The sequence below is a fragment of the Xiphias gladius genome, chromosome 2 (genome assembly GCF_016859285.1).
Source record: "Xiphias gladius isolate SHS-SW01 ecotype Sanya breed wild chromosome 2, ASM1685928v1, whole genome shotgun sequence".
Lineage (NCBI taxonomy): Eukaryota > Metazoa > Chordata > Actinopteri > Istiophoriformes > Xiphiidae > Xiphias > Xiphias gladius.
This window is the reverse complement of record NC_053401.1, coordinates 21480463-21504430: the sequence shown is the minus strand read 5'-3', so window position 1 is coordinate 21504430 and position 23968 is coordinate 21480463. Positions and strand designations below refer to the sequence as shown.

Genomic DNA, 23968 nt, shown 5'->3' with positions numbered 1-23968 from the left:
AGTGGATCACCAAGACATTGCAGTTGAGCGGACAAGGTGGTGAACTGGTGATTGCCAAAGGAAAACACAGGGATACCTACCTTAAATAATTATGTGTACTGTCAGTACAAGGCCTTTAAACAACACAACAGATAAATAATTCATCTCTTGGCCAATTATTGTGCGCATAGCTCCCGTGGGTGGAGACAAAGTGAACGCTATATTTCCCTGTGACACAGGAAACCAGGTGTGTCAGATTGAAAAGAAGGTTTTTCACATTTAGCTGGGGGGCTCTCATCAGTCACGAGGCCCAGGTCGCCGACCGGCACAGGTCTGATAAAAGTAAAAACACTGCCTTGACCTTGATTTGCATTAACATTCAGGTTTCCGGGCTTCCTGTCTGCCTGTGCCTGTGTGTGTGTGTGTGTGTGTGTCCCTGGGGCTGGTAGAGGTGAAACAGTAGTGTGACTACGGCTTCATCAAACATGAATGTATTATTCGTTGTTGAGGTTGTCAAGCCTGAGAGACTTGTAGAATCAGCCCATTTGCCAGAGACATCAAATTCCAGTTTAGAGAGAAATGTGATTCACGGTGGTTGACTGTCAAACTTTAGATCATACTAGTGGTTATGTCCTCATAGCTGCTGAGTCTGAATGTAAGCAGTGACCTTTAGGAGCTCTGAAAGAGGAGCCCTGTCACATTCAGTGTTGGGCTAAGTAACATGTTAGAGTCATTTGATTCTGCTGGTAATTAAAGGGATTACAGCTTGAAATTCGGGGATTACATTACATTTACTAATCGCAGTAACACACTGTCCCCTCAGCGTAGAGGTCGGTTGATAGGCTGATATCGGGGCTAGAGGTCAGGACAGGCAGCTGGCCTCTGCCGGAAAGGGAAGCATACGCCTTATGAAGCTCGACTTCTTCGCCTTGGATCTTATTTACACGTCGAGTGCTTACATTAGCCACACTGGCCACAGCCTACATTCAGGGGTCACCTGGTTTTGCTCAGAGTTGGAGGGTGCGTGAGCCCCGCAACGTCACTGTGAGGACGGGATTTCTCCCGTTGTTTTGGAAAGCAATGACACATGATGGATGTCAGATCGGAGGACTTGTCTAAATACAGAAGATACAGTGTGTGGGTTGTTGGAAGGCACCTTCGTCATGATAAAATTACCCCGGCTCCTACTGCTTGTCTTTCCGTCAAACAAGCCTTCGCATTGACAAGGCTCAAAGAATAGTTGTGGTAGACTTTTGATTATGTTTGACCAAGGGCCCAGCATTTAGAAAGTATTCATGTATGTATCGTGATGTGACACACTCTCTGGAAAAACAACTGAGAAATTGTTTATGCATAAAATAACCAGACAGGGATGTTTGTTTTTGGCAAAGCCATCTAAATAATAAATCAGGGCACTTCATTACAGTGATGCTAAATTCAGATGAAAATCCAACATACAGTTTTGTCCACGATGGTCCACTATACCCAGAGATACTGTATCGAAGGGATGGTTACCGCAGTCTAAACTCTATGGTGAAATGGTAATTAAATTTGTATCATCTGCTAGTATATGTTGTCATACATGGATGGGAGTTTCCTGGGCAGCAAGGTGGTGCAGGGGTTAGCACTGGTGCCTCACAGCCCGAAGGGTGGGTTCGAGCCCCGGTTCGGCCGGGGCCTTTCTGTGAGGAGTTGGCATGTCCTCCCCGTGCCTGTGTGGGTTTTTCCTCCGGGTGCTCCGGCTTCCTCCCGCAGTCCAAAGACATGCGGGTTAAGTGATGACTCCAAATTGTCTGCAGGTGTGTATGTGAGCGTGACTGGTTGTTTGTCTCTGTATGTCGGCTGCGAGAGTGCGTACGAGAGCTGGTATCGGCATCAGCCGAGTCGAGTCCGTGCGGGTTTATATGGCTTTGTGGTACGGAACAGTCTCAGCAGTGAGTGCACAGAGGTATGGGAAAACCGCTGTCAGTAAATCATTACCAGAGAAGCAAAGAAGGGGGTTTTCATATAGATGTACTGTAAGAACATGAAGAAATCTATGCAAAAGCACAGGTTTTCAGACAGACGGGGAATGATAATGAGCTTAAAACAGTGACAGTTGTGCACCTGCTGTCATCAGAGAATTGTTTGTTTGATGTTTAATGAGAGAACGGGAATCTATTTCCTTTTTGTGGCTCTGCGCCGGCGGCAGCCGCGGCAGGAGGCATTATGTTTTCAGGTCGCCCATTGGTCCGTACGTCCGTCCCATTCATGGCGACGCAATATCTCAGGAACTCCTTGAGGGACGGTCAAGGTCTCTGTGACCTCACAAAACACGTTTTTTGGGCAAAAACTCAACAATTCATACACTGACTATGACAAAATTTTACACAAATGTTTAACAGGACAAAATGATGAAGTGATGACATTTTTATCCAAAAGGTCAAAGGTCACCTTCATAATGTTCTGTAAAAACACTTTTCTGGCCATTGGTTAACACCATAACTAGTAGAGCCGTGACTTGTGGCTTGACTGGTTGGTGGAGGCCACAGCCGCGAGGTGCTAATTCTAGTTTAATACGCAAATGCGTGTATCAATTATTTTGGCTCGTGAATGGTGCTCTAACTCTGTCGTGTTACCGTGTGTGCGCCACGGAGAGTCAGGTGCATCAAACAACGCGCGCGCACTAATGTTGGAAGTTGTTCAGACCGGTGTTTTCACCCAGGCACCAATATTGAAACCGGAGCCCATCATGACATTCTATAGCCTGCCAGTATTACGTTCTCTCTGACCTTCACTGGGTCAGCAGAAAATCCCACGAAGGATTATATCACTGGCCAGACTATATGGCATGCTGCTATACTCACCCATAGTTTGCCCGTGGGCGTCAATCTTGCTGAGCATAACAGCAAAGTGGGACCTGCAATTTCCAGTTGCCTGAGGGGGGAGAGGATTACTTCAGAAGCCAGCTCTGCCCTGCCATCAGACTTTAGCAGGGGGCGTCCCTGCTGTCCAGCTGGGGACAGATACAGCTGAGGAGCAAGGGTATAACAGGAGTCATGCTGTGGGCGCTTTCATCAGACTGATTGGTAAAGGACACTATTTTTAGAACATTTTCTTTTGGTTTGTAGCATTTGTTGCACAGGAGAAAACAGCGGATAAACACAAACACAAGCCCCGGTCCTTTTTAACACACACGATGACGTTTGTTTAGACTCAAACAGCGACTGGAACCCACCTCAGACAGCGAAGGTTCACGGCCTCAGACGAATCCACCAGCTGACTCAGGTGCAGCCGCCATTTCTGTGGTGGCACAGTGGAACTGAACACATCTTCACTGACAATGTAAAATGGATCTTCAGGTTGAATGGTTGGCAGCTGCACTCTCCAGCAGAAGAAACTAACATATGTTAATGTGGTTAAGTTACTTGGCTTCAGAAAACTGATTATGACACAGGCTTCGAGGAAAAGATAACATTACCGAGAGGGCCAGGTTATTCTATAGAAGAGGTGGTTGTCCGGCCACGTCTGAAATCAAAAGCTTTGATTCCTGATCTGAATGACTACACTAAACAGTGAGTGAACAGCTGGCCGTCACGGTGCGGGCGGAGAAGTGATATTGACTAAAAATAGGGAAAACCATGCACATTTTCAGTAAGACATTCATAGTGTTGACCTTGGGTCTACACACGAGAAGTGCCCCTAATCCGATGTCGGAAGGTTGTGGAGGGGGGGCTCTGAAGCTATCCAACCATACTGGCCTGTACTGGTCTACACTGGCCTCCTAACGTTATCGCTTTTGTCCGGCCTCCGCAGTGCGAGGTGAAAGTAGATAAACCCTCGCTGGCGTCGTTGCTGCCTCGTGGGTAGATATCAGGACTCTCGCAATCCATGATTTCTTGCACTGTGATTAGATGAAATGCATCATTTAAACACATGAAAACAAGCGGAAGTGGAAAACCTAGTTTCAGACAGAATGCGAGGAATGAATGGAGATGAATTCAAACCAAACAATTTTCGTCGATGAGAGGTCTGGGAGTTTATTGTCGGAGCTGATAACATCACCACCAAATGTGCTTTTGGGGATTTGCAGGTGACAATATGGCTAGCCATCTGTGGAACCTGTACTAATGATGGAGGGATATTTTGAAACTAAGATAACTATAGAAAAACCCCGATTAGTCTGTTACAGAGATTTTCAAATGCTGTGGGCCCCCCCCCCCGACAAAACTGAGAAAACAGCACCCCTCCAACAACGTGACGATTCTCAGGCAGGCTCTGCCCCTCGTGTGAGAGGACACTCACACGATTTACGCTCAATGGACGTCTGGGATCATCGGAGAGTGTAGGTTACAGTGAATCTAAAAAAATGTGTGTCAAGTGTATCTGTGTGTTCAGGTTTGAGTTATGACTCAGAAGAAATATGCATCTGACACCAATTCTGGCAATGTTTTTGGTGTTTTATCAGAGAGTGCAGACGAGTCTGCTGCTGGACGCCAACCCCCAGAATAACGACATAGCTGTTTCATCTAAAGCTGAAAAATATGCAACCTCTTTTGATTGGGTGAATGATGAGACGAGGCGGCTGCAGCGCGATGTTGTTCGATGCCACAAAACAGCAGGAGGTTTGGGCTGAGCAGTTCGTATCCCCTCTCACAAACAGCCAATGAGGATGACCATGATCTTTCCACAACCAAAGTTTTGCTATAGAGCTGGAAGAAAACCTGTTGAACCGTCTTTCTCTGCCTCTTCCTCTCCATCTTCCTCCCTGAGGGCATTAGGAAGCCACAGCTGAGAGAGGCGTTCAAGTTCGTTTAATCTTGTAGTTTTTACTGTGGAAACTTAGAGCAGTCAGAAACTAGCAGATGTTTGACTGAAATGTAGCTATAGCATCAGTACATGTCAACTCAAATGAGCGTAATACTCGCATGAAATTCACTGTCAGACTGTAATTACATTTCCCACAGCAGTGCAGGCGGTGCCAATGGACTGCAGTTATCTCGACTTTGATTTTCTAGGGCTTTTGTTTTGGTGCAGGCTCTTATCACCCTGTACTCAGTGTCTAAATGTTTTATTATAGTGGGCAGCGAGTGCTGCCAGACACACTGAGGGTCTCAGGTACGAGTCTCCGGTTGAATGTTGGTCCAAGACCGTGGTGCTGTCAAAACACATCGGCATTCAGCTCAAATACGGCCTTGTCTTTTGTCACAGCGCTTCTCAGCCGCCACTTTCTCGTTCCTCGTCACCATAGCAACAGTGGCTTTCCCTACCTCGACTCACGGCGAGAGCCACGGCCCTGAAGACGGTGAATAATGCTGATCTGCTGCGGGAACCAGGGAACGGAGCGGACACAGCGTGAGGAGAGATCCCCCGTTCAACACGATTCATGCACATTCATCAGCGTCCTTCGGCGACTGACAGCATGTGACCCCAGCGCTTTGCTGTGAAGATAATGACACAAGCACAGATTAGATCCTTGGGATGCAAAACAATAAAAGTTCACACTAGGAATTTTCACAGACGGTAACTCGGGAGCTTTACTTTCCTCCACAGGAAAAAAGGCTTAGTGCAATAATAAATCCTTACAACAATAAAGCAGTAATAGTTAGTCCTCTATATAAACATATCCTATCTTGTATAAGATATATATCCTATTTCTATTGTCTATCTTGTGTTCTAGAGACCACAGAGTATGCGTAAAGTCACAGGTTTGATCCCTGGACCGCTTGAAGGATACATTATTCGCCATGAAAGGGTAATGGACAGTGGGATTAACCGGTACGTGTTAAGTGTCACATCAAAACTTAAACACTTATGTTCAAGCAAGTAAAACCTTTCGTATAAAGGAGCCGTCTCACATACGTGACATACGCTTCACCGTTCATTCTTGACCTTGGAACCGGCAGCTCATGAGGACCATTGTGATTCTGTCAAAAGCTCTGGACCTGGAGCTGAGAGTGATTGTCAGCGATGAGCTGTCAAGTCAACGCAGATGATAAGTCCGGCAGGTTTGAACATCGAACAGCTAAAGGCAATTTAACAAACTCAGTCTGCTGATGAGGACAACGTGATGTGCTTGAAAGCACCAGAGCGAGTGAGAGTGGACATTTAGTGGGGATTGTTTTGTCAACGACAGAAAAATGTTGGAATATGAACATGTTTCTTCGATTATGTTGAACGTTATCTGTAAGATGTTGTGTAAGATGACGATAACTGTCTCCGCCCACCTGCCGCCCCTGCCACCTGACCTCCGCCCTCCTGCTTGTAAATCCTCATTTTGGGTGAATGCATCTGCTTTACTTTTCCTGCCCAGCGAAGGCCATTTAACCCTAAAATTCCTGATACCAGACTGAAAATTCCCTGTGAGACGTCACACCCCATGGTTGATTTGTCGGAGCCCAGACGTAAACAACACCTTGTCTCTCGACTTGGTCGACAGAAAACGAGGGTGATTAATGTCCACAGCTCACATTGGCTTTGAATTTCAGTCTGGTACCACCTGTACCACGACGAGGGAGAACTTTTCGCCCAGACTGCCCAGCTATTTGCGTGTGACCCACTTTGGTGCAGCTTTTGGCTAAATGAAGTCGATGAAATCTGGAGCAGGAGGCTCATCAGAACACAAATAAGAGCGCGGTGACGGATAACAGGCACATTTACGGGGGAAGGTACATAGCGTCTTCAGCAGGTCGTGACTGAAGGGAAGCGCCACGGATCTCAGCCAGAGGTAATTTGTGTGTGTGAGTTCCTGTGCGTGGTCTCGGTCACACACAAAGGGGGTATGTATAGCGGTTCGACTGGGCCTGTTTCTAGCTTTTATTCCTTCTCTCCATATAATTGCATGTTTGTTTCTTTTAAATGACAATAATGTATTCATGTATTCAGGAAATCTTGGGAGGGCTGAGCAAATGCTTGCCAACCAGGCTTTTAATCACAACAGAAAAAAGCCCAGATACCGACATCAGTTTTTACACTCCGGTACGGAGGCAAACACACACGGAAACACAAGCAGGAACTCACACACACAAATCATATGTTCCTCACTACGTATCTACAAATGGATGACAGGAGGAAGCGGCGCTCCAGACAGCACATGGCCGAGCTGAATACACACCATGCAGTGTGTTCTGTCCACAAAGCCCATGACAAGGAACACGGACTCACAACAGTTTGTTAAATGAGCACAGACCCTTAAATGAGGTAAAAATGCCAGACGTTCTTACGTGTGCCAATGTTGGCATGTACAGGACCGCACCGGTAGATTTTAACGTTTTAATCCGCGAGTGCTCCCGTTGGTCGACGCGGGCTGATGCCATCGCCGATCGTTAGTCACCGGTCCAAGTCACAGTCCTATCTCAAGTCAGTCGACAGAAAGAAGTTGGAATATTTTTAGATAACCAAGACAGAACCGGATCCAAACCCAGAGTAACAACAGTAACGCAGCCGAGCGCTAAAGCAAATCTGAAGTGGAGACGAAGTCAGGTCCCGGGAAGCAAAGGGCGAGTCAGTCGCAAGTCTTTCAAGTGTCTGCAGGTTCAACTGACAGTGACAGAACCGTTCTCGTTAATAGTGTCTTTTACTAGCAGAGAGCCAGAAATCTTAAGGCAGAGGCCTATTGACAGAATATTTAAGTAGTGCGCCTTCAATGTGTGTCTGTCACCGTCTAATTTACCATTTCTTGTTCCATACGCTTGTCTGATTATGATCCTGAAGAAGGTGAGATATGCAGAGAAGCTGCAAATGATCACTTTCCCGTCTACCTGCGAGCCAGGATCTCACCAGACCCGCTGGGAGTTTTCCTTTAGTTCCTGAGTTTGTCTCAAGTCAAGTTAAGCCAAGTCTCATACCAGAGCTCAGGAATGCAGCGCAGTTTTGTCAGTCTATTAATCACTTGATCTTTTTTTTTTTCATCGAGTGGCACAGGTGGGCTTCATACACTTAATTCTCCGATGATAATGAATTTTAATTTTGTAATCTGTGCTTTAAGACACATTTCCTCTTTCACACAAATTCGCTGGGATCTGTCAGTGCTATTCTTCTTTGTCTTGCTGTTAGCAGGTAGTCAAAGTAGTGAGAAATGGGATTTTATGCCAAAAACAATCCCCTCGGATGTCTGATATTCACAGTGTGTCTGAGCCACCTGGGGGTTCAACCTGTCAATATTTTCCCAGCAGAAGCAGTCAGTGTTGAATCAACCTGGAAAACTCACAGGAGGCCCCCTCGCACGTCCGCCTTTCTCCACCTCCAACAGCTACAGCGGCTCCTGATCCTGTTGTCAAACCGGGTGTCCTCGGCTCGAGAGACGGCCGGGCCCCGAGCGTTTTGTGCCACACCGAATCAAACATGTCGGCGGCCACTGAAATATCAAGGCTGTAAAGTCAAATGAAGCTACTCGTCTTCCATTGAAGCCTTGTCTTTCCGATCCTCCTCCGTTTCAGATTATCGTGTCGGACTCTCAGATGTGTCCCAGCCTTGAAATGAGATTAATGTCACATTGGGTCTCTGAGGATTTGGGAGCGGGATTTGAATGAAGAGACAAAGGATCGTGTCCTTTATGGGGAATAGGGGCCTTCAGTGTCCTCTGTGGGAAATGGGTGAATGTAATGGTGGCTTTTGGATTAGCCGTGAGACTGGGGTTGCTGGGGGACAGGGGACGGATGCAACAATCCCTCTGTGACATTTAGGAAAGATGGGGAAGAAAGTTTTTGATTTGGGAACCTCCGCACAACATTTACAGCAGTTTCCAATTTTTTTTCATTTAAGTGAGATTTATTCCCAAATGGTGACTGAATCCTCTAAAATAATCGGTGACCATTCTTAAAAACTATTAAGAAACTAACTAAACCACTACTATTGTTAGAGAATTGAAATGAAATGTCAAAATATATATAAAATATATATAAAACTGTTATAGAAAATATCAATTTTTTTCTATCTTTCTAAAAGTTAAAATGATCTGCTTCTGTTTAGCTTATTTTATTGTTCAACTCCTATATTTTCCTGCTTTTTAGGCCACAATGACACATTGTTTATTTATTCCCTTTTTTCCCATTAAAAGATTTCCCATTTTCCTGGCCACATCTCCAGCCTTCTTTTATGAATAAATAATGAGATGGGCATATATTCAGAGCGGTCCCTGGTCCAAGGTTTGTGTGTGTGAACCTAACATCAGTGGAGCAGTTGAGTGAAAACACCGAAAGCGCTGGTGGTTAAAACACTGAGCACCAGCCAGCCACCTCGCTGAAGCTAACTTTCTCTTCTGTGCCTTCGCACAGAAAGCAAAGCGAATTTTAGAGGCGACGTAACTGCACACAAAGTGGTGAAATCACCCAGGCTGCACAAACTGACATTAAGATGTGTCCAAAGTGATCAATTAGAGCGAATACTCTGCGTGTGTTCCGGGGCTTCATTAATCCGCTTCATAAACGTTACAGAGAGGAGAGGAAAAGGAGAGAGACCGGAGGGAAATAAAAGAAAGAGCTGCAGGACCAAAATGGAGTTCAACGGAAATAGACCCCTCTCATCACGCACGGTAGGCTTTAGGAAAATATGAAATGTGGTGAGGGAACTGGGAAATGCTCTGTGGGTAAAATAGGGACTAGACAAATGATTCAATTTGTGCCAAGACCTAAAAAGCAGGATATCGACGGAGCTGAAAAATTAAATGAGCTAGCAGAGAGTAAATAAAATAAGATAAATTAAGTTTCAATGTAATAAGAAACTAAAAAGCTTCTTCCCTTTTTAACTGATTGGAGGTTAAAGTATAAAGCTTTATGTTTCTTTTTGAACTCCATTTGAATTATGGGTATATTCAGTGATATGCTGGACTTGTCTGATGACCTCTTACGACATCAGAGCCCCCCTCGGCTCTCCCCGGTCCTGCCGAGGCCCGAGTCTCCCTCCACATCGCGCACAGTCAACCCTGCTGTACCGTAGCCGTGCTCCCGTAAACATCAGCTTTCATGAGTCAATGGCACGTCTGAGCTATAGGCAGAGCCCTGAAAGATGGATGGGCAGATGAGCAGATGACGGAGAGAGGCGTGCTGGTTATATTTAGTATCACAGTCTCCCTGGGACCTTCACGCTGGACTATTTTCGTCTGACTGGAGATGTTGAATGCGGCTTTTGTTTTATTTCGAGTGATGTTACGTTAGGCAGCTGCTCTCCTTAGTCTTTGTCTTAAAGTCTTTGTTTTCTACCAGGACGTTTTTTGGGGGCAATTTTGACAGTCATCAGCAGCTGAGGAGTATTTGGAATGATACAGGACCACGGACGTAAAACAGACATTGAAGAGCCATTTTTCGGCTCATTAGTTGAGAGTATCTCTCATCTGTGTTGCCCGCTTCATTGCTCACACCAGGGATGGTCACAGGCCATCGGGGGTGGTGGCTTCCCCACTCCACATCCTTTCACTATCAGTGCCTTTGGATATAGATTAATGACTCCAACCGGGGCTTTTTTTTCCCTACAGAAGATCGACCTTAAATCAGGTGTTCACATCAGAAAATGTAAAAGTTTTCAGGAACTGGTTTAGGCTGAATAACTAATGTCTTCTATCTGTCAAAGATAAGGAGCAAAACAGATGCAGGTGACACCCTGTTCTCAAGAAAACCTTGGTACACGCTTGTACAGAAAAGGAACGGCACAAAAACTGAGGACCATGTGGGCCAGGGAACTTGTTATTTTTAAAGTTTGAAGTCAGCAGAGGCTGAAACATTGGACTGTAATTGTTATTCGTGTTACTGTGCTCAGGCACCAAAGTCAGGGATTAAATGTTGAAAAAGTCCACCCCGACTCGAAGCGTGAGCCTGGACCGGTTTACTTTTTCATGACTGATGATTTAACCATGACCATGATGAACAAAGTGTTCGTTGCACACCAGCAGCGGGACTTAGGACGTGAACCCCTGGTCTCTGGGGTCAAAGTCCTGCTCTGCCGCCACACAACCCTCCAACCCTCGACTTCACTGACTTAAAGTGACACTGAGTTATTCAGATTGGAAGGCCTGGGAAGTTTCGATAGGCTATTTTTAGCCCCAGCATCTGGTTGGTTGCCAGAAGCTACGGGTTTGGAAGGGTTCCCCGAGTGAGCTGGCTGCCATGTCACACGGCGCTGTGTGACGAGGACGGCTGGGAAATGTGTGCGTGAGCGTGGGAGGCGGTGACGGACAGAACGAGGGGAACGGCAAATCCTCCCGTGGTGTGTTTCTGGGGATCTGTTTTTCGCTGATGCCCGCTCGTATCCGTCCTCTGTCAGTTGTCGACTCAATCAGCGACAGAAGTAATTTCTTGAAACCCATTCTTTTGGTGGAGTGAGTGACGGCAAACCCTGCTGTTGTTTTGTCCTCTGTCTCTACAAAAACAATAAAAAGAGTCCGCCTTCTGTCGTGTTCAGAGAAAGGGGGACGGGGAGTGAGCGAGAGGGGAAACCCTTTTCCCTGCCAACCATTCATTTTCCCCTCCGCCGCCTCCTCCGCCTCCCATTTTTCCTCCCTCCTCACCGTCTCTCTGCCTCTTTCTCTCTTCACACTTGCGCTTCACCATCTTGAGCTGTCAAAAAAAGGAAAAGGTGCCGTTTCCATGGCGGCAGCTGATCAAGGGAAAAAAAGTCTAGGACAAAAACATGCTATTGTTTTGGGACTTGACTGTAATGTAGGGCAATTCATTAGTAGCCGTCTATTCATCCCGGTCTCCGAAATTGCCCGGGACTCATCACTGTCCTCCCAGGCACTCGCTTTATTTTTATCCCGCTTTATTTAATAAAAGAAATATCATCCAGCCTCGTCTCTATAGAATAAGGCTGAGATGGAAATCAATTACGCGGCGGTTTAATTATGTATGCACTACGATGGTCTTTAAATGAGCCATTCAGCTAACTACACCGCATAATGTTGATTTAACCACTGTTTAATTTTAGAACGGGGAGCTTCATGTGACAGAATTTGCAAATGCAGACATCATGTCTGTTTCCCAGCATGCACCGTTCTCCTCCTACAGGCTGGCTCCGCTATCCCACGGCATGTCCAAGCAGATATGCTGGACGTGTATACGGCTAAAGGTCTGGACTCTCAAGAAGACCGCCATGAAAAGGTTAGGCCCCCGCAGGGCCTGATGGGAGGTCCATCGTTTCGAACACGCACTTTGTAAACCAGCTTTACGGAGCTTTGGTTTGAAAGTCCGGTCACAACATGCAGCTGTGTGTCAGGGACACGAGCTTTCTATACCCGTCTCCTCAATGCGCTTCATCTGCATGGCACGCGCTGTATTTAGCGGCTTGAATGGCGATGAGCGCAGCAGCAGAAATAAACAGTAGGACTCGTCAGCCACGCTCTCCTTCAGTCGCACGTAAAAGGTCAAAGAAGTGAATGAGATCTCTGTCCGGCTGGCGCACAGAAAAAACCAGGAGGAGCCGTTATCCACCTCCGTGCTGTGCCGCTCCTCGGCTATTTTCACGCTTCGGAAGGTTGAGTGAGAGACAAAGCAGAACTGGAGCGAAAGAGTCACACTTCCCCCTGTGTTTTTCAGATTCACTGTGTCACAGCCCATCGAGTGTGTGTGTGGCTTTCATCCCCTCTCCTCCTGAGAGTCTAAGAAGCACGCAGGGGACAAAGACAGCAGAAGGAACTGCCCTGTACACGTCCACGTGACCGCGGACGTCCATCTGTCTCTTTGTGCAGATGAGTGGGAGGAGGGCACTTTCAAACCCGAGGCATGTTTCAATCAGTTTGTTCAAATTCAGTGCTGCCTCTTAGAAACTGAAATGAAACACGCTGAGCATTTGCTGATGAATTCAGCACGGACATTTTGAACGTGGAATGTAAATGGACGGCAGCACGTTTCTCCCTAAACATACTTACAGTTGCAAATTAGTATAGAAATACAATTTCTAGGAGACACAGTCGTCAGGCGGGTGATATTTTGCCCTTTGATCATCACACTCATCCTCACCTGTTCATCTTAAAGTCTCATCCGTCTTTCAAGGACTCTGAGGATGAAAAGATCACGCCTTTCTGACTGAGGACCAAACCAAAACACCAGCACTGATGCGTATAAAACAGCAACAGGGCAAATCTCTGTGTCTGAAGGGAAAGAGTTGAGCGTGAGTAGTGCTCCATGAAAAACTCTAATAGCCATGGATTGTGCTACTACGATTATTATTCGTTGTCTTACTTCGATTCCCATAATTTGGAGCCTCTGGGAGACATAAAGAGGAAGTATAACGTTAGTTTGCTGTAGCCTACGACATGAGCGCTGTTTATTTGAGCCTATAGACCCCCCGTTATGGATCCCCGTGATGCTGCGGGAAAGTTGTGGAGCGATTAGGACGATCTTTGGCCCGTGATTTCCAGGCAGATTTACGGACGTTTATTTGCAATAGACGTTGAAGATATGGCCGGGTCAAACTGAATCGATCACGCCCGAGTGTTCAGACTCGACAAAGTTATGACTCAGAGAGGGAGTGTGATTTTTGACGGAAATTGCTGACACCGGGCAGCGAGAGTTTTGAGGTACATTGATTGCGCCGTGAACTGTGAGTCACAGACCTGCTGCAGCTCTGGAAGCTGAGCATTACAACATTACGTCAGGGCAAAATGCTTAGCTGAAGACGTCTAAACCTCTGACCTGCTGGGATCGCAGGCTGCCAAAGCTCAAAACAATCAGCTGTGGAGTCTGTTTGACTCTAGTTCCTTACGAGTCCTGGTTGAAGCGAGAGAGGGAGGAAGAGAGGGAGGGATTCGTTGAGAAAGAAGGTGGTGGGGGGGGGGTTGTTGCTTTGAGGAGACACAACACTACGGAGTGACAGACAGAGCAACAGACGGAGGGATAGCTCTGCCCGGGGGTCTCTGCTTCGAGCTGGAAGCTTGTGTCCGTGGGGGAGGGAGAGAGGACAGTTCTGACTGTGTGCATCCTCATCTCTGCACATACACATACATTTATACCCAGACATGTTGTAGTGGTTTAACTGTGACCTCTAGCAACATTAATAATTCATCTGTACATTAAGAACGATCATTTATTTTGCCTCCATTGACAGACTGACGTTTGATAATACTGACAAGAATCTATTACATCCAAAAATACAAGACTGGTATCACTTTCTAATAAGGCACCATTTATAGAGAGAATTTAAATTTTAGCACTAACTAATGCAACCTGGATTCATTTGTTTATAAGTGTAAACACAACACTGACATATTTTCGTCTTATAAACCTGATATCACGAACAAGGTAGCAAACAATTGTGTATTTACGCATCCATCAGACGCACGACAAAATCAGCATTTACTTGGAGTCGCGTGGTGTACGGTGGCCTCTTAGAGCTTCCTTGCTGAAAACAGCTGCCTGCTGCATCTGGAAACGAGGTTGATGAGAGCCGTGGGAGCGAACCATAACAGACCGTAAAACCACAGCGGTGAGCCGGAAGACGCTTACAAGCTCGGCAGAATGAGTCACGTGGTAATTCTCTGTTTGTCACCACAAGCGACGCCTTTAACGTGCATGGAGGAATTTGATCCACTGTTAATATGAACATTTTGATTAGTGCAGCTTTATTTAATGTTTGATAAAGACATGACTAATCCTTTATAGATCAGTTTATAAAAACATCGGGTTGCCGGGTTGTGGGGAATTTCTTTGTACAGCATCATTGGTAAACAACTGCTAAATACTTATGAGGTCCTCACTTTAATAAGCCACCGAGTCCGCAGTTACAACTGTTGGTACGTCCTTCATAACGGGTCAACGGTATATCGCTGTCTCAGAAACCGACAGCAAAAAGCTAACGTCTGCAATTATATGGCTCAGTAAGAGCTGTCCATCAAGTGTGCAGTGATACATGTTAATGAGATGTTAATGGAAAAGCGATTGTGGTCCAGGTGCTTTGCCAAACTTTTTCAGGAGGTCAGTAGCCGAGCGGTTAATTGGTGCAGCCTAAAGCTAGAGCTACAGACCCAACCTGCCCACCTAAAACCCCCCGGTGGCTTTAATTGATCTATACAGCATTAACACGTCTGCAGACTTCATGCGTGTACACAGTGGAAAAGCCCTAAATCCAGATCGAAATTATAAGTGAGCAATCAAGCAGAAACAGAAGACAAGCCACGTTCAAGCTCAAACCCCCAAACCCCACAGGTTTAATTACGTCGGTGGGTGTGAGTGTGTGTTTGAGATCCTCTTGGACTGTGTTAGCACCTCCGGGGTCCCCTTAGCTCCATGATGTCACGGCATCTTACAGCGGGCCGAAGCAGCGTGGTGGAGGACGGTGGTCTCTGGCCAGGATCGGAGCGCACGGCTTCCACTCATAGTGTCAGACAGATGGTGGCAGTCCCAAGGAGGTGGGGGCAGCGAGCGCTCTGATTGGTTGAGCCAGCGGGGCGGTTTCTGAAACACAGCCTGTGTGGAGCGGTGGGCTTACTGATGGTGGAGGGGAGGTGTTCAGCGGGTGGATGCCAAGGTTTGCCCATCCAACATGTTGCTGTGCCAACAGACAAAGGGATGTATAGAAATATGCCTGATCCATGAGGGTCCTTCTGTTTTTAGCTTTAGCTGAGTGAGTGCTGGTGCTGCCAGGTTTTACATGGTGGGGTTAAATTTCAGATTAGTTCTGGCAAATACCAGTCAAAACAAAATGACTTTGCAGCCCGGCAGTAGCTCATTTCCTTCACTGTACTACACATCTCCTTAACAAATTAAAAACGCAATCAGAATACCAAAAAAACACAAACACTATCTGTAAAAACATGTGCCTATTCAATACTGCTACCGATCAATCACGTAGTACATTGGCTTTACAGCAGTTATATAGAGCAGCACGTCGCTATGTTGGGAATGAAAGAAAACCTGAGTTCTTACTAGTTGGAGAAGCCTCCGCAGACGGCTCAGTCAATCACCGTCAGGTCGGGACGTGAAAGGGAAAAAAATCACTGCTGCACCGCCGGCAAGACAGCAGGCTAAAGTTAGTACCACTAGCTGGACACACATTCTACTCGACAGAGGCTGTATCCTGTTCATATTAAAGTTAGATTAGGATTGTTAAACTGCTGGACTTGCGGCAGTAGTAGGGATGCGCTCTGAGACAGCCCTGTTTTGGATCCAGTTCCAGGTTGGCAAAATATCCGGACTTGTTAAACTCAGAGGCAACAAATCGCTTATTGAACCTCTCATCTCTGTATTAATATATTGACATCATACTCGTGGCATTATTCCACAATATATCGAGATGTGTACATGTTAGGTTGATACGGGGGCATGTTGGGGGTTTCTCATACACAAAAATGGTCATTCTTTTTACCCCACTTTAATCCATCTTTATTTATGGAGCGCATTGTATTATCTGCTGTAGTTTCTAGGGCCTACAGTGCATTCAGGAAGTAGTCAGACCCCTTCATTGTTTTCACATGTTGTTATGTTGCAGCCTCATGCTACAATCATTTACATTCATTTTTTCCCTCATCAACCTGCACTCAATGCCCGAAGGTGGCAAAGTGAAAACAGAAAACAGGGGGTATCGCTTACTGTTTTCAGCACGAGGCTGCATAGCTCCAGTGTCAGCGTTCCGGCCTGCCGGCACCGGTGGCTCCAGGCCAAGTGGCAGATGTAGTCTGCCGAGGGATTGTGTGATCGAAGCTGCTCGATCTGGCATTTTCCTCATGTCTCTTCCCCTGGCCGTGGAAAGGGAAGCGTTCCAGGGAGCGGTAGAAAAGTCTCGTGAAAAATGATGGGATTATAATGAAGGCCTCCTTGCTTCAGGACCGTGACGACGATCACATCCCATCAGTGTCTGGGGTGGTCACAGGGCTGCTGACTGGATCTGTTTAAGTCCTGATAAATCACTGTGTTTGTCCAGTACATCTAAAGAGATAGTCGGAGCTTCTGAACAAAGCATCTTTAGAATTTTGCTTTCATTTGGAGTTATGAGCTCCTTATTGGTGTCTACATCTATTTTGAAATGCATGTCACGTGTTGTCGTTCTGCCTAGTTTCTCCTGAAGAACAACGAGTGCGTGGATGTGATAATAATGTGTGTAAGGAACCATGTTTAGGATCGATTCTTTCTTGGAAGAGACTAACTGTGGGTGCCGATTGACTGAACCTGAGCATAATGTGATGCAGCACTGATATAAAAACATTCAACTCAGGCACGAGGACATACTGGGAAAACCAAAGGATGGTTTTATCTTTCTTGTCTTTACTCTGAACCATTTATCCAGTTGTTGCTTATGGTGAATAAGAACGAGCAACAGCAAATGGTTTTCATGAAAGGTGAGAAAAAAGGTCTTTGATATCAGGCCAGTCATACTTAAAGCAACACTAAAGTATCATATCTGAATAGTGAACATCACAAATACCTTCTGCAATTTTTATGTAAATCCATTTACATGAAACATGCGGGGGTCACCAGAATACTTAGGAATCGTCCTCTTAGCCCAGTTCCAGACCTCGTGTCTTCACCCGTGTCCCAGATGCAACGCGTTAGGGCGGGGCAGACACTCACAAAGGCGGGGAACACAGGAGGGCAGGAAGTGTGAATCTGAAACGAGAGGGAGGGTTAATGACATCAAAATGAAACAGGAAGTAGTAGAGGCGGTAGAGCTGGAGGGAAAGAAGATGACCCAGTTGACAGTACTAGACATGACACATGGTGCGCTGTCTGGTGCAATGTGGTAGTGAGTCTGGCAATGCAACATACTGTGTCTCATCCAACAAGTGTACAGCTGCGCGTCAGTGTCTGTTGGATCAGTACTAGTTTTGGTTCTGCCTGATATGTGATAGGATACTTTACAATGTGTAAAGTGAATCCAGGCAGCATTAGGTATCGTTAGCTAACTGTCCCTCACCAGGACACCTGCCTAGTGCTGCACTGGTTCTCCTCACATCACCATTCAATCTCTCACCGCTGGCTGGTATCTCTCCTCGTTCCTCTCCGGTCTGGTCCTTTGAACACCTAGCATGGTCAAAATTCTTGGAATGTGGTCCATCACATGCTTATGAATACACATTTTCAACCTCATCGGTGTCAAAACTAGCATTAGGATCTTTATTAATGTTAAACTTGGGCCAGTGTAGCCGCTCTCGCCGACGCAACGTCAAGTCCAGTTTCTGTTTTGAGGTGAAGATGAAAGCTGCCTTTTAAAAATGGCTCCAGATGTCACCGTTGTGTACATAAAGATTTTTCTCTTTTTTTTAAAATACCCTTTTTACATCATTTTCCCACATATTGACGGGGAATGCCAACATGAAAGTTGATCTTTAAAATGACATACATCATTGTTGACAAATGTCAGCCTCCACCTTTGTGTAGATTTAAAATGACGCTGACAGGATGGAAACGCTGCTCGCTTATGTTGGCAGCAAAATAATGCCGCCCTTCTGAAGAGAAAGCAGCTAACATGAACACAATGTCAGACTGAATAATGCAGTGAAAACGATATGGCGTTCCTATCTGATTATCAGGCTGTCATCCTCAGGGGACCATCGATATCTACGACCAAATCAATGGCAGTCTGGCCAGTATTTCTACCTCGCTCTGGAACAAAACGTCAAACAGACCTACAGACCAAACATTTCCACCCTCAGCCTCTACATGAGGGCAAGAAACACCGACCCAGCTCCACACCCACAGTCTGTCAGCTATTTCACTCATCTTCATGGGTGAATAACAGACTGTGGTGCCTCCTCCTGTGGGTGAACGTCAGCTGTAACGGTTGTTTACCATGAAAACCTGCGTACACGTGGCTCTTTAACGCACATGTTGAGGGTCAGACACGAAGGGCACAGGTTTGACCTCTGTAACAGCCACCTTGGCTATTATCAGCCGTGCCAGTGAGCAAGAAACTCTAAAGCTAAAAGCCTCACAGAGAAAGGAAAAGAATGGGGCGTGTCGTCGGGCTAAATTAGATCTGCATTGTTCAGAGATGGACTGTCTGTACTACATCTGCCCGCCTGCGCTGCCTTCAAAGAGCGATTTATAGAAGCACAGGACTCCTTTAGCATGCTGAGTGAGTGTGCTGGAGACCAGGGTGTCGAGAAGCATGCGCCTGTTGCAATCACATGGTGGAGTAGCAACTTTGCATTTTTAATGTCTATCATAAATAACCTTGTGAAGCTGTGTGTGTGTGTGTGTGTGTGTGTGTGTATAAACAGGGGTATCAGTGTGTGCACCTCCAGGTTAGTGTGCTGTGTATGCATGTGCGCTTGGTGTCTGGCTGGTTAATGTGACGTGAGTCAGCTGTTACAAGCTGCTGTGCACTGGGGAGAAGATGTTTCCTCACAGTAAAGGGTCTGACGTGAACAACAAAAAGTTACAGCCCAGCACGAGACGGCAGTTGTCATTAGTTGGCGCAGCATCCGAGCAGCCGTAGGAAACGGCTCAGGTAGTCCTGCTGTTCGCTTCAGCCAGTGTCGTGATAAGAGGGAGATGGAGATAAAGACACAGAGGGGGGTGAGATGGAGACAGAGTCAGAGTAGAGCAGTAGGAGCAGAATTCTTGCATTGGGAGTTTGCAATTTTAAAGGAAAAATCCACCCTGTAACACCTCTACTTCTTTGCGCGGTGCATTCTTTTTCTTTTTCAAACAGTCCGGCTTTTGTGGTATGTAATCATCACACTATATGGGACTGATAGAAGAGATGGAAGGCATTCCTATGTCAATGACTTTTAATCTCAGGACAGTGGTACGACTGCAGGCTAAAAATACAGTGCATTGACAGTTTAACAGGGGCACTTGTTATGCTGCCATGTTAGAGCTGGAGACACGAAGACCTGGATCTCTCACTCTTGCGATGCTTTCACTTGCACCACATCACTAATGTATGTTGCCGACCAACAGGTGCAAAGTAGACGTGATGATGAGAGGCTGAGGGAAAATACGTCAAGCATGAAAGAAGATTACAAGCTCTGTGTTAATAAAAAAGACATGCAAAGTGAGACGAAACGTTTTGCTGAAAGTCACCATTTTGTGAATAGGAAGATGGCTCACGGTGATGCAAGAAGACTGCGTTATCCCACACTGTATATCTAAGTAAATTATAAAAGCCATCACCTTTGCTTGGTTCTTGAACGCAGGAAGTCGATGATTGCTGAGTTGTGCTGACAATGATGATAACTTCATCAAACTGAGGGTGTCAGTGAATGAGCAGCATGAACAGCTTATAAAACATGAAGAGTGCGGATGCTAACAGCACTAGAGTGAATGCACGCACACAGTTCAGGAGCAGGGTGACCCAAATAGTGGCAATATTTTGAGAGTGTGTGAGTCATGCAATCCAAAAACAAGGCAGGGTGTAATGGATTGTGGGAGGAAGGTAGAGAAAGAGCATAGTAGGCTGCATGTGTGGAAATGTGCTCCATCTAGCTCTCGGAAAAAGCCGTGGATGTTTGCAAATTCGGCCTGAGCATCTTCCAGGAAGGGGAATATCTGGATGTCAGCTCTGCATCTGACAGGTGGCCTCATAAGCACTTTGCAAAGATGACCAAAACAAAACAAGATCAGTTGGGCGAAAAATAAATCAGTAATTAAAAAAGCTCTGAGTGTGACTCATCATTTAATACTGTGACCGTACGCATTCAGATGCACTGTATCGACGTGCTGCCAGCCAAAGACTGAAGTTACTTAAATTCTATTTCAACAGCTTAAGAATAATTAATATTTATGGGAATAGAACTTTCTATTAATAGGAGGCTAGAAAAACGCCTGGGAAAAAGCTAGTACGTGGACCATGAGATAAGATTATTTTGTCATGCCAAACATAGTTTGTACTAGTTCCTGAAAACTGTTTCTTATGAGGACTGCACAGCAGATATGATGAGTTACTTGAGAAGGGTCACCTTCATCATCATATCACCTTCTGACCAGGTATGCTTCATAAGGAGTTTATAAGTTGTAAGTAATGGCTCATTATGGGTTAATAAAATCATTCATCGCGTTATAAATCAGAGATAAGACATTTGTAAGAACAAATATTGGGTTGCCGGATTGTGGAAAGTTCATTCTTCTTCCTAATAACATGCCTTGGCTTTTCAAGTGCTCAGATAGACGCCCCTGATGAACTGTAATAAAATCCATTTATTGACAAGCTATTAACATTTATAACTGCATACACAGTGACTTATGGCACAGGGTTGTACTTCTGTATTGGTAGATATGTATGTACCTATCCGTATCTGAAAGGGGTAGACTGGTTTCATAGGCTCAATTCAACTGGTTCTCAGCCTGGGGGTCGGGACCGCAAAAAGGAGTCGCGCGATAAATCCCGATCATTGCTTTTTTTCTTGTTTATTACTTTTACTTCTACTCTTACTTTAATTTTACTACTTGAATAGAAACAAGGAAAAAAATAATTCAAGTATAAAGTATAAAGTGCAAATAAAAACAAGTAGACATTGCATCATTGTAAGGGGTCACATGCAAAAAAGGCTGTGAACCACTGATCCACATGGATGCAGGCCTTCATTTTTGCATTGCTATCCCTGGTACTTTAATGCATGGTTTAAAAAGATTTTAAAACCAGGTCAATGGTACAGTACCCTGACATTGCATACAAACCCAAATACTGTACATGGACATGTGGCATGACTTAATATGCTAAAAGGCAAGAGATTTACAGGAAAAGCACAAAATAAATACCTTTTCTCTATTCCCCACTGACGCTGAAGTCTTATGTTTCCTTGGTTGGTTGGCTTTCCTCCTTGCTTTACTGCAAACTGCCCAACATACCAGAAGCAGTAAATTAAATCTGACTGCATCTGCATTCCCATGCCCCATTTCCACCAGGATCACAGGGAAATTGCGTGTTTGTTTGTTGTTCTTGCTGATAGATTGCTCCTCTCTCTGGAGTCCATTCAAATTGATGCAAGGTAATTAAACTTGTCTGAGTTCACTCTCCCTCTCAAGAGTAAATTAACTCATTGATCTTGGCGTTGTATGTACATATGCCAGTGTATAGAACGCCATGGTTGAAAAAACCTGAAATGTCAGGGATGGATTGACAGTAACACACGTTTTTCTCTTTGTCTATTTTCTTCTCTTGTAGTTTATTGCTTTTGCATCTTTGTTCTTCATCCTGGTCTCCATCACCACCTTCTGCTTGGAGACTCATGAAGCTTTCAACACCATCATCAACAAGACTGAGCTGATGCGGAACAGCAGCGTGATGGAGTCGGGCCCTCAGTACGAGATTGAAACTGACCCTGCGCTAACGTATGTGGAGGGTGTTTGCGTCTTCTGGTTCACCATTGAGTTCCTGGTGCGTGTGACCTTCTGCCCGGTCAAGTTGGAGTTTGTTAAGAGCGTCCTCAACATCATTGACTTTGTGGCTATCCTGCCTTTCTACTTGGAGGTAGGGCTGAGTGGCCTTTCTTCAAAGGCTGCCAAGGATGTGTTGGGTTTCCTCAGGGTGGTGCGCTTTGTTCGTATCCTGCGTATCTTCAAGCTGACACGTCATTTTGTGGGGCTAAGGGTGTTGGGCCACACATTACGGGCCAGCACCAATGAATTCCTGCTGCTCATCATCTTCCTGGCGTTGGGAGTGTTAATTTTTGCCACCATGATTTACTACGCTGAACGGATTGGCGCCAAGCCCAATGACCCCACTGCTAGCCTCCACACCAAGTTCAAGAACATCCCCATTGGCTTCTGGTGGGCTGTGGTAACCATGACTACACTGGGCTATGGCGACATGTATCCAGAGACCTGGTCAGGCATGGTGGTGGGCGCATTATGCGCTTTAGCTGGCGTGCTGACGATAGCCATGCCTGTGCCGGTTATCGTCAATAACTTTGGGATGTACTACTCCCTGGCCATGGCCAAGCAGAAGCTACCCAAAAAGAGGAAGAAACACATCCCCCAGGCAGTGCAGGGAGGGTCCCCCACCTACTGCAAAGCCGATCTCAACACCACCTGCAACAGCACTCAAGGTGACCTGTGCCACGTCAAAGGGAGCAGGGTACTAGAACGCAACCGCTCAGGTAAGACCATACGGCCAGACCAAGACCATGTAGGGCAGAAGAAAATTATGAGCAACCACACCTCAGCAGTGAAGTTCAGGTTACACCGAAGGCCATTATTTATGGAGTGACAGTGAGGAGAATCCATGAGGGACCTCGTCTCAGGTAGAAAGCAGAGGCAATTTGGCAGATTCCCCCCTGAGGCTAAGAATGGTTTTCCCCCAGAGACTCACGAGCGCCACAGCAGCTCCCTCACAGGCGTCTGAGCTCTTTTTCCTCACAGCTTTCATCTCTGGATGCCACACTGCTAAGGAGGGCAACGAGAGTAGGAGATGCTTGTGTGAAATAGCTCATCCCGATAAGAATTCACAGTCCTTGTGTCCAAGTCTTTCTCCCAGTAGGAATTGTTCATTTGCTGTTAAGACCGTAGGTGGCTGTTTTTCCCTCCAGGCCTATGCCAGCAATTTACTCTGACACATCTGATATTGATGGAAATTAGTGTTGACCTCCAGACACTGACTTTCTTTGAATTCTAGTGCAGACATTCCTGAGGGTAGGTGCATGCTCTGGGCTTCTCACAGTCTATTTGCTTATTAGGTCTCAGAACCTTCTATTTAATAAGTATAGATTGATTCACGCCTCAACTGAATGCACAAACAGAGTCAGACTGATTTCGTCGCCTGTGTGATTTCCATAGAGGTCATTTAAAATACACAGTATGCAAGATCACATTCCTCTTCAATGTCCATTAGACTGCCTCATGCTTTATGTTGCAATGTGAAAGGTTCCATTTGACGTATACTGTTTGTTCATTTTCAGTCACATGAGACAGATTTTTTTGTTTTTTTTTAGCCTCACCAAATCAAAAAACCAAATCCTTTTTTTCTTTTAATGTTAGATTTGGAAACACGCTGTTTGAAACTGAAAGCAAGTAGCAGCCAAAGGGGGTTATGTTAAAAAGAAATTTCAGTCTGATTCACATTTTTTATTTAACCTTGTCATATGTTTGTGAGATTGTTTCAAAAGCTGCTAAGAATTTCGATGGTAAATCAGCTACTGTTTTCACTG

At 45.6% G+C, this 23968-nt stretch overlaps 1 protein-coding gene across 1 annotated transcript in view; it reads left to right on the top strand.

Moving 5' to 3' along the window:
* kcnc2 (potassium voltage-gated channel, Shaw-related subfamily, member 2) overlaps positions 1 to 23968 on the top strand; it is an 88482-nt gene that overhangs the window by 53556 nt on the left and 10958 nt on the right. The window contains exon 2 of the mRNA XM_040151119.1: positions 21988 to 22921. Coding sequence (XP_040007053.1) covers positions 21988 to 22921 — 934 coding nt within the window. The remainder of the gene's footprint in view (positions 1 to 21987; positions 22922 to 23968) is intronic.